Source organism: Lithobates pipiens, unplaced genomic scaffold (genome assembly GCF_037356315.1).
Source record: "Lithobates pipiens isolate NorthernLeopardFrog02 unplaced genomic scaffold, aLitPip1_a1.2 Scaffold_10, whole genome shotgun sequence".
Lineage (NCBI taxonomy): Eukaryota > Metazoa > Chordata > Amphibia > Anura > Ranidae > Lithobates > Lithobates pipiens.
Window position 1 is genome coordinate 177,354,678 of NW_027507686.1, and position 12,021 is coordinate 177,366,698.

The window sequence follows — 12,021 nt, forward strand, 5'->3', positions numbered from 1 at the left end:
TGTGTCAGGTAATGGAACACCATGGAAGTTTAAAGTTAATTTACCCTAAATAAGTTGCATTCACTTTTGCAGAACTATATAATATTGAACAACATTTTGTATTTGTGGTACTTTCAGCACTATGAACAGTATAGAACATAGCATGTCTGATCATTCAGTGTAGGCACTATCTGCTTAAAGGAACCCTGTCACTAACTTAAAAAATGCAGGTAAAAGCACAGAAAAATTACATATTTTCAATGCTAACTTACAGTTTTTTCCTTTACATAATTTTTATATTCACTTGCAACATGCCTTTAAACTTTCCAGAAAATTTGACGACTCCATCAGAGTTTTTTTTCCCTAGCACAGCTCTCCCCCTCCTTCCATGTCATAATCCTCTCATTTTCTGGGAGTGTTTAATTATCCGTGCTGGCCCATCATCTTAGACCCTTCATTCACTTTTCTACATAAGGTTTTTTGTGTCTGAGGGGTCAAAAGTGAAGGGGGGTTCTATAGAGTACCACATAAGTTATAGCTCTTAGTCTTCCAAGCAGCAGTCCCAGGGAAAAATTTACAGGTAAATAACACAAATTAAAAATGCACTAAATGCACATATAATTTCACAATTGTTATTTGTCAACCCTTCCAAGAAAATAAATCTTCCATGTGATTGCTGAATACCAATAAGCAATCCAATGCAATATATAGAACTGAACTGCCTCTCTCACTGAACTTGTAAATGTAAACTATGTCCAAAATGTTCACTTGTAAACTGTGCCCAAAAATGTCCATATCCTTTTGTGCTGAAGCAGCTTTAAAACAGGTTCCCACCTAGTTGGATACAAATTTAATTCACAGGAGGAATTTCAGTCAAAATGGGAAGAAGTGAACTTTGATCTCAGTATGTGAACCTCTGGCCAAATGGAAGGGTCACAGTAGAGCTTTCAAATCACAAGTATCTCACATGTGTTAATCTACCCAACCATATCTTCTAGAGCAGTGATGGCGAACCCTGGCACCCCAGATGTTTTGGAACTACATTTCTCATGATGCTCAACTACACTGCAGTGTAGTTGAGCATCATGGGAAATGTAGTTCAAAAACATCTGGGGTGCCAAGGTTCGCCATCACTGTTCTAGAGGGTCAGTTTTGTTCTTTAAGGCTCAGAACATGTTTATACATAGGGTTGTTGTTTTAGAAAGCACTTATAACAGTCCAACTCTCCAAATACCTAGGAGTTAGCCAAGCTGGAACTAAGGTCTAACCATCTATCATCGCCACCTCCTGTACATTAGCTCTGTACTATTAAAGTTCTATTATTGGTGATATGTAGCATGAGAATACCCAGATTGATTAATGGACTTGGTGAAAACACACTGAAAACAATATAGCATTCAATTAAGGATCCCACATCACAAAATATGATTTATTCAAATCTGTCAGCATAGATGACAGATAGAAAGAGAATCATTCATGCAAACAAGGCATCACCATGTACCCAGATGTATGGCTCACTTAAAAACCCATTCTTGTAGCATGCCCTCAAAATTCTGGGATGCTTTCAGTGCAATTCCATAATTAGCTTTTCTGCAGGAAATGTTCTGTGCCTCCTAAAGTAAAGTGAAGGCAAACCTCCTGTAAATAATTTTGACATGGTGTTGCTTACATTAATCACCTTATTTGTAGTGGCAGTTTTACCCTGAGTTCTTCCTGGAGTGCCACTTTAAAGAAGTTGAAAAACACTACTATATGCTTGTTCTATTAATATTTTAAGTTAGGAACCGGCAACTAACAGTTCATTTTATCTCTTTTTTTCAGGGGTATACATACAAAAAAGTAGAAGGACAGTGCTGCGGCAAGTGTGTCCAGGAATTTTGTGTACTAAATAACACTGTGCAAATTAAGGTATATTTTGACCATATTTCAATTATGTTTCGTACAATATGAGAGCAAAATGTGTGTGAACTGTTCAGATTGGCTACCTACAACACCACACAGAAAACTGTTTAAAAGTGTTCACTCCTGCGTGATGCTGTTTAGGTTTTTAAACTAGTAGGCATGATGTGGATCAAAAAATGATTGTACTGAATGTCTCAGCTCACAGGGGAGTAATATGTTGAAGGCTGATGTTTGCAGATACTGAGTGAATCATGCCGCCACTTGTTGTGTCATATTAGTCCCACCTATGTGGTTGTTGTGAGGCCTCAGATTTTCAGCAAGTTACCGCAAGTCGTATTTTGAATCAGTATATTGAAATTCAACTACTGACCATCATTCATTTTATTTTGTGAAATTGCTTTCACAAGAGGTTGTGTCCACTGGCTTTTGTTACTTGCCAGTAAAGTTCACGCTTGTATAGGCTACAGTTTGCATCTAGGGATTCTGGAGCAAAGGCCAGCGATAAGAGATGCATAATAGAAATCCAAAACAGAGAGGGAATAAAATGTAGAAAAGTGCAAGTATAGGGTTTTCTCTTCACAATTTAATAATTAGATCTTTTTATTAAACGAGCATCATGTCACACTAGAGATCTGGGGCTTACCCTCTATGGCTCTACTGTCTTGCTATTTGAACCAATTAGACATCTCGGTTGCTACTACTTTGTGACACCCATTAGGGAAAGTGTTAGTTGCCCCTTGGCAATTTTGTTGCTGGTGAGGTAGTACCAGAGTGAAGTGGATTTTAGGCTAAATGTCTAACTATTACGTTTAATTAAACAATTCTGGTCTTTTTAAGCATCATATTCTTCAAAAAAAATTTTTTTTCTAATAGCCTGGAAGTTTCTGGAACCCTCCAGGAGACAACTGCACAAGTTATGATTGTGAACGGGACACATTTATGGTTGTCAAAAAGGTCATGTCATGCCCACGGCAAAAGCCTATAGACTGCGACAAGGTACAGTATTCTAGTCTCTTATGTACAGTATGCTTTCATTGTTCTTAAAATATGAAGGTAGATTAGGAATCTGTGCTGATTTATCAAACAGTCTTTTCAAAATGCAGAAATGTCCGACATTTTAAAAATTAAAGTTCAATCAAAGTCACAGAAATACATTTTCAGTCTGATAGACATTGCACAATATCTTTTTATAGCAGTTGTGTATATCTAAATATGTCTAAATATGACTCCATAGTCCCGTAGGCACCAGGGTTTAACATTTTCCAGTACACTCTAACTGACCTAGTCAGACCTATCCACTCCCTTATTCTGAAATGCAATTATTCTGTGTGAAGATGCAATAAATGATAATGGTAATGTTATTCATCTATTATGGTATAGACTAGCAATGTTTCTCAACTCCAGTCCCCAAGTACCCTCAACAGGTCATGTTTTCAGGCTTTCCATTATTTTGTACAGGTAATTTGATCAGTTTCACTGCCTTAGTAATTACCACAACCGTTTCATTTGAGGGAAATCCTGACAGCATGACCTGTTGGGGAAACTTAAAGACTGGAGTTGAGAAACATTGGTATAGAGCACTGGAGATCGGAAAAGAATGTTCTTTTCCACTAATAAAAAATAGGCACTCTAAAGCATTTTCCAGTGAAAATCAATTTAAAATCATTACACAGACATAGCTCCCAACTGTCTCTGATTTTTGAGGGAATGTCCCTGATTTGGAAAGTCCCTCTATCCCTCTTTCCTCCTCACTTGTCCCTCACTTCAGTCTGATCTATATAGTTGTATATAAAATACTGTTTATCAAAAAGCACTAAACCTTTCATCCAATTTTTAAATTGTATGAAATGTATGTAGTGAGAGGAAAACAATATAGCGTCCTTATTGTGCGATATTTTAATTCGATTGCTCCAACTGTCCCATCTTAATCACCGTTCATCTTCTAATCAAAAGTCCACTTGTGTCAACTAAAATAACCAAATCTGTGCCACCGTCACCAAGCAGAATGGCCACTCACCAGATGTCCCCAATCAGTAAGCCTTTGGTTCATTCAACGGATAACCAAACGCATTCCTCCCTTTAGCAATTCCTCAACGTCCGTATATTTATACAAAATTAAATGGAATCAGTATAATGTAAGTATGTACTTCCGGTATCAAGATGGCGGCAGCGTCACTTCCGGTGGCACAGTAACAGGTAATTGGGGGCATTATAAAAAGGGGGGTTTGGGGAGGGCTCCCACAGCTTCCTGACGACGCTCAAATGTGAAACACGTAGGAGTTGTGGGATACATACGGTCCTTGAATACAAGCCAGGAACAGGTCGACCCAGTGGAGGGAGACTATCACCACCTGCGGAACATCAGTGGCTTGCCTGATTTTAGAACGTTTTTCTCATTGCTGGAAAGGCTTGGTGTCGGCCGATAGACACATTAAAATGTGAGTGCAATGCGTTTTTTTTTATTGATTTTCCCATAAAGTTAAAACCGTTTTACACTATATTGGTTCCATGTAATTTTGTATGTACGTTGAGGAATTGCTAATGGGAGGAATGCGTTGTGGATTGGTTATCCGTTGAATGAACTGAAGGCTTACTGATTGGGGACATCTGGTGAGTGCCCATTCTGCTTGGTGACGGCGGCACAGATTTGGTTATTTTAGTTGACACAAGTGGATTTTTGATTAGAAGATGAACAGTGATTAAGATGGCACAGTTGGAGCAATCGAATTAAAATATCGCACAATAAGGACGCTATATTTTTTGCAAATATAAATTAATGTGTTGTGTATATATTTTGTATAATATGGGGGCACAGTGATTATTTAGTGAATATATGTATTATTAAGCGTAATCTATTGAGAAGGGGGTAGTTAAAATAGTGAGTGGGAGGCCCAATCCCCTAAAGATATATATACATCATTTACTTTCCCTGGTTTTTCTGGGGGGAGGACTAGGACTGGGATTGCAGCGGACGCTTAAGCACAGAAGGGGGAGATTGAGCGCTGGTACAACTTGTTTTTTTAGTGAGAGGAAAACACCTTAGTATATTTGTGGACAGTAGAAAACCCCATGTATATAGTGAGGGGAAAGCTCCCTAGTATATTGGTGGACAGTGGGAAGCTCCTATATATATATTGGCGGATATTGAAAGGCTCCCCTGTATATTGTTGGATAGTGTAGAGCAGGGATAAGCAATTAGCGGACCTCCAGCTGTTGCAAAACTACAAGTCCCATCATGCCTCTGCCTCTGGGTGTCATGCATGTGGCTGTCAGAGCCTTATTATGCCTCATGGGACTTGTAGTTCTGCAACAGCTGGAGGTCTGCTAATTGCATATCCCTGGTGTAGAGCATCCTTGTATATTCATAGATAGTGAAAAGCTCTCCAGTATATTGGTGGAATGTGAAAAGCTCACTTGTATATTGATAGACTGTCAAAGGTTATACTGTATATTGTTGGATAGTGCAGGGGTCCCAAACTGGTGGCCCTCCAGCTGTTACGAAACTACAAGTCCCATAATGCCTCTGCCTGTGGGAGTCATGCTTGTAACTGTCAGTCTTGCAATGCTGGGACTTGTAGTTTTGCAACAGCTGGAGGACTGCCAGTTTGAGACCCCTGGTGTAGAGCATCCTTGTATGTTGATAGATAGTGAAAGGCTCTCCTGTATATTGGTGGACAGTGAAAATTTCACTTGTATATTTTTAGATAGTGAAAGACCCTCCTTTTATTGTTGTTAGCCAGTGGATAAGCCTCCTGTACATTGGTTGTCAGTGGAAAGGACCTCTGTATGTTGATGGACAGTGGAAAGCCCCCCTGCATGCCATTGGTGGTCAGTAATTATACATCCTGTATTAAAGACTGTCCCACTAAACTCCTTGCTGAATTCCACTCTTCACCATCCACTGGACTTCATAACTATGAGGGATACTATAATAGGAGTATAGTGTAGTCTAATATTAGTGCTATGTGAATGTGAAAGAGCTGCATAATATGTCATTAATATATAAAAACCGAAAATAATTGTGTGGTAGTTACCTTACTTCAAGAAGAGAGCATTACTAATCGCTAGGCTGTAGTTGTAACTCAGTAGGAGGGTTCCAACTGCTGTACAAGGACTGCTGCTTTACTATAGCTGCAGCCTTCAGATGGGCACATGGGTTTCTGTTAGGACTGGGCCAACTTTAAAACAAAAATTAGCAGTGCGCATATTACCAATAAGTGTTTTGAGGAAGACACAATCTTCTGTTCTTTTTTCCATAACCTTCTGCAAATATAGGTGTCTCAAGTTTCTTGCAGCTAAGTTTGAACTTTCCTAACCATCTCTTAATAAGTAACCTCCTGTGTAACAAAATACAGGTAACACCTGTTGATATCTGTGCTACTAGTGCCCCATCTGAGGTGTATCATTGTATCTTTTGGTTTGAATATTTTATACCACTCATTCTAACTTGGAAGATAGCATGTGATGTTTATATTTTAGCTTGCACTGCTGATAAAAAGAACTATGGGATTATGTTTTTTTGTATTTTCTCAGGGTATTTTGGTTAATTTTACAAGTTCTGATGGATGTTGCACAATACAGTTCTGTGAGCCACGTAAGTTAATGTTGACTTTCTACTGTTCTAATTTTACTGCATAGTTCCTAAAAGCCTAGAAAAATAAGCATGGACAGTATAGTAGGCCAAGTAAACAATCAGAGCATAGGTCATAAGCAGATCTAAATGTACTTCAAGGCTGTGAGCGCCATAGATACAGAAAATAGTTTAATGCTTTGAAAAAGTGTCAACCCTATACAAATAATAAATCACAAATAATACTTTGCGCTAAGGCTAACTGGCAAAAAACAAGCAGCTGACAAAATATAGACAAAGTTGGATAAAAGCAAGTGCAGCGCTAATGTTACAGATAGACAAAATCTGGTTAAAGATATACAAAAGAGGTGCAAAACAACAAAAAATATTCAGATAAGTACATAAAGTCCTTAGATCAGGGGTCCTCAAACTATGGCCCTCCAGTTGTTCAGGAACTACAATTCCCATCATGCATAGTCATGTCTGTGAATGTCAGAATTTTCCAATGCCTCATGGGACTTGTAGTTTGGCAACAGCTGGAGGGCCGTAGTTTGAAGATCCCTGCCTTAGATGGATTGTAAACGGCACTCTTAAATAAATGTGACATAGAGACCTTCACCATCAAACCACATGGACAGCCTTTTACCAATGAAATATCTCTCTTCAGAAATGGAACATGTCACCGCGATCTCCCCTGGATAAACAAATACGATAGTTGTTCCTATCCTGATGACCATCAGGATTTACAATAGGTGATAGTTAAAAAGAAGTAGACCTATCTCATAGTGCAGTAGGTTTGTTAAAGGTAACCATTTATTTTAATTAAAAATGATGCAGTCACATTTAAAACCATAGAAAAGTGTGCAATGACATCACCTGCCATGACTCCACAATGTGAATTGATGGTGAAACGTGTATAGTTGAGTCTTGGTGGATGATGTCATCACGCACCATACGCAGCGGCCACCTTGTTGGTTGGAAACATTCCTGTGCGATTTTCTATGGTTTTAAATGTAAGTGAATAATTTTTACTTGAAATAAATGGTTACTTTTAAAAAAACTACTACACTATGAGATACTTCTATCTTTCTTTTTTACTTTTACCTATTGGAAGTCCTGATGGTCATCAGGATAGGAACAACTTTCATATTTGTTTGCCCAAGAGAGATCTTGAGAGGTGCTTCATTTCTGAAGGTTGATATCAGACTGCACTTTCTGACTGTAAGGTAAAATTTAAGGCTGTACATGTGGTTTGATGGTGAAGGTCTCTATGTCACATTTCTTTATAAGCACCATTTACAATCCATCTAAGGCAGGGGTCTCAAACGGGTAGCCCTCCAGGTGTTGCCAAACTACCCACAAGGCATTGCAAGGCTCACAGTTACAAGCATGACCACCACAGGCAGAGGCATGATGGGACTTGTAGTTTCGCAACAGCTGGAGGGCTGCCAGTTTGAGACTCGTAATCTAAGGACTTTATGGACTTATCTGAATAATTTTGATTGTTTTGCACCTCTTTTGTTCTTCTTTTACCAAACTTTATCTATCTGTAACATTGGCTCTGCACTTCCTTTTATCCACCCATATACAAACTAGTAAAATAAACTGCCAGGCAAATAGAAAGAACCTAGCATCAGGGAAACAGGTTGATGCTTCAGTAACTGGAAATTGAGATACTAATTTTAGAGAAGCTAAAGAAAGAAACTTTGAAGTATTAAAGCTCAATTTAAAGCGGATTTCCACCCAAAAGTAGAATTTACACTTTAAGGACATGTGGCATGTAATTTTTTTGGGGGTTTTAACAGCTCCCACTTCCGCTCGGTCACCTTCTCTCCCGCACCTTCCCTGCAATCTTCTGGGACATGTCACAGGTCCCAGAAGATTGCCCGGCCATTCAGGACATGCAGCATGACTCGCGCATGCACAGTGTGTACTGGGCTTGAAAATGCAAGCTGTCACAGCTGGGTGCCCACACTTGCAATGCCGGCATCGTGGACAGGAGGGGGAGAGAAGTGAGGCTTCGGGCGATGGCATCGCTGGATGGTGGGACAGGTGTGTTTATTAAAAGCCGGCAGCTATGCTTTTTGTAGCGGTTGACTTTTAATAGACAAAAAAAAACCTTTCACGTAAAATCACATAAATACCTTCCAGGTCTATCACAACAAAAAGATACACAAAGTTTGTTTTTCTGTAGAAAGCAGACCAGACAGGTAGTCAGTAATTTGTAGATTGCAGATTAATATGTTTGACTCAGCAGGAAATGTTTTGGACCTCTACAGAGGGACCACTGCTTCCCCACAGAGAACAAGGGTCATTCTCTGCAGCATGCTGGCAGCAAACAGCCTTCTCTACTTGGACTGTGTCTGATTTTTAAAGGATATGAACTGTAAATTTTTAAACATCCTTGTTTTGATGTTACTGGAATGCACTTAGGTGATCTTAACTGAATAGGCATTAAAACTATATTTATAAACTGTATACTCTTTGCAAAATACAAACATATAATACATTAGGCTTGTGCAATTAGTTTCGTAACTAATCGAAATTCGGCAGAATTTTGCATCTTTCGGACATTCGGATGCATCCGAATGTCCGAATAAAAAAATAACGAATTACAACGAATACGAAAGAAATATAACGAATGAATTTGAATGAATTTGACATGATTCGTTAATTCTTTAAAGATCTAATGAAACAAAAGGTCAGCTCAAAGTAAATCTTATAGTCCAATCAGCTAATTAATTTTGTGCCAGAGGATGGATTACTGGCAAAGTGCATTCCTGAGAACTGAATTAGATGGGTGTTGTATTGTATTTGAGCCGAGGAGAAGAGACGTTGTCATTGTGTGTGTTAAAAGATTCAATAAACAAACGACTTTCCAAACTACGAATCATTATCACGAATGTCTATACATACATAAATAGCTAATTTAAACTAATACGAACAAATGAATTTGACACTCTAGAAATAATAACAAATTATCCGAAAACGTATTAACGTAACATAACGAATATAACAGAACGAAATGATGTATTTTACGAATGGCAACGAACCGAAACTAAATGAAAATTTCCGTTGTGCACAAGTCTATAATACATATATATAATACAAAATACAAAGCGACATTAACTGAATATTTTCTAAATAAATACAAGACATTTATAGAATACTAAATATATAGTTTGAAACTATTCAAACTATTCACAAGTGAGAACAAGTTCAAGCAAGTTACAGCCCTGGAAGAAATATGTTGAGCTGGAGATTGTGTTGTTCAAACTTCACAAGTAGTATACTTCTAATGCCGCATACACACGATCAGACTATCCGGCGGACTTAGTCTGGTGGACAAACCGCCGGAAAGTCCACCGGACTTTCCGAATGAGCGGACCTGCCCACACACAACCGGACTATGGTGGGAGTCCGCCGTACTTTTGAAATGAACGGACTTGCCCACACACGGAGGAAAGTCCATCATTTTTAATGCGGCTCCAGGTAGCCGGGACTAGCGAAGGAAGTCGATGTCGCTGCCTTCCGCGGCGAGATTGACACATCGCTGGCCCCGTCACCTGGTATGGAAGCCCTACGCCAAAAAAATGATGTGGAGGTCCCCCCCAAGGTCCATATCAATCCCTTATCCGAACACGCAACCCGGCCTATCAGGAAAGGGGGTGGCGCTGGTCCCCATGTTGATGAGGACAATGGCCTCTTCCCGACAACCCTGGCCATTGGTCCCAGTGGATGCTGGGACTGTGACATCATAAGGGGTGGGGACATCACCCGGAGATCCCACCCATTGTCCCTATATAAGTCTGGTGGACAATTTTTGAGTCACAACTGCTTTCTAACACACGCGGGCGGTTTATCCGGCGGACTCTGGTCCGCCGGACCAAGTCCGCCGGATAGTCTGATCGTGTGTACGCAGCATTACAGTATTCTATTAGGTAGTAAACACTGGATCAGAATAACAGAATAAAGCCTGCACCTTTAAAAACAAATCAGCAAAGACAGTAATGGCAGTTTCAATATTCTTATTCTCACAGGTTCTTTTCTGGAATCAAATTTTGAAAACTATGCAATTTATGGATAGTGTCTTTTGAATACAGAATATATAATGCCATTTTCCATTGTTTTCCTTTGACACAGGCAAATGTGATGTAATGAAGTCATGGAAGCTCATTGAAAGTGGTGGTTGTAAGGCCAATGTGACTCTTACTAACTGTGGAGGCTACTGTAGCTCTGTTTCTAGGTATGGATATGTGTTTTTAAGCAAATGAATGTATAAGAAAAAAGCATAATCTCTGAGCTGAGTATGAGTGGGAGGATCTGGATTTATAGTTTCTTGGTGTGGAGTAAATTCTACAGCAGGGTTTCTCAACCAGGGTTCCTCCAATGGTTGCTAGGGGTTCCTTAAACAATGACCAATTTTTGCCTCTCAGATAAGTTCCCAGTGACATCAATGATCTTTTTAGCTATCTGTAGGGGGACATTCTTCCCCAAGACCACAAATGTAAGGAGCACTCTTCCATTGACTATCCCACTGATGTATCATGATTTGTAGGTTTAGACATTTTTAACAGGGGTTCCCTGAGACCGAAAGGTTATTTCAAGGGTTCCTACATGTTGAAAGGGTTGAGAAAGTCTGTTCTACAGTATACTGTGCAGCACAATGGCTCTGGCCATGCAACTCTTTAAATTGTATATGTAGCCGATTTGCGTTTAGAAAGTAGAGATAGCCAGTTTATTTATTAATATCTGTGTACCATGGGAAGAGTTTCATTTTATTCCCTGCTCCTAAGACACAACAGCAAGTTAGTGGAAATCTTTCAAGTTAAGGGAATTCCTATCTTAGACAGACATTGCCAGAACAGGTTTTTGGAGACCTGTTGTGAATTAAAACAGAAGTACACCCACAGCTCGAAATTTCCCCAGTTGGATTATAGACAGCACTAATAAAAGTATTTTCTCCTTCCAGTTTTTTGTGCCTTTAGACATCCATGGACTTCAGATTGTACAATGATATCTCAAAATACCCAGTCAGTCTCTGAAGACGTTTTCCATACTTCTTGTCCATGAGCATGCTTGTACTTTTAGCCTTTTTATGACAATTAGCCCTTGTACACACGGTCAGAGATTCCGACAAAATGTGTCCTATCGGACCGCTTTGTCGGATAATCCGACTGTGTGTGGTCTCCATAGGATTGTTACTCCGGATACTCCGACGGACCAAGTTTTCCAGCTTGTCTGTAAAATTTTTCGACAAAATGCTCCGATCGGACATACTCCAATCATGTGTAGCCTACTCCGACGGACAAAGTGCCATGCATGCTCAGATCAAATTCCTAGACCAAAGCTATTGGCTACTAGCCTGAACGTAATCCCGTCCTAATGAAATAACATCATTACGTTATGTATAATCGGATTTTCCAACAACTTTGTCCGACCTTGTGTATGCAACAGTTTTGGACAAAATCCGTCGGACAAAATCCGACGGATTTGGTTGTCAGAATGTTTAACCGTGTGTACAAGGGCTTAGGCTGTTCACTTTTCATGAGAATTTTCACATTGCAAAG

General features: G+C 39.4%; 1 protein-coding gene across 3 annotated transcripts in view; it reads left to right on the forward strand.

Moving 5' to 3' along the window:
- The window catches only part of LOC143935931 (mucin-5AC-like), a 251,510-nt gene that overhangs the window by 232,884 nt on the left and 6,605 nt on the right, over positions 1–12,021 (forward strand). For all 3 annotated transcript variants that reach the window (XM_077460154.1, XM_077460146.1, XM_077460163.1), the window contains 4 exons: positions 1,801–1,887; positions 2,755–2,877; positions 6,415–6,475; positions 10,595–10,697. In XM_077460154.1, coding sequence (XP_077316280.1) covers positions 1,801–1,887; positions 2,755–2,877; positions 6,415–6,475; positions 10,595–10,697 — 374 coding nt within the window. The remainder of the gene's footprint in view (positions 1–1,800; positions 1,888–2,754; positions 2,878–6,414; positions 6,476–10,594; positions 10,698–12,021) is intronic.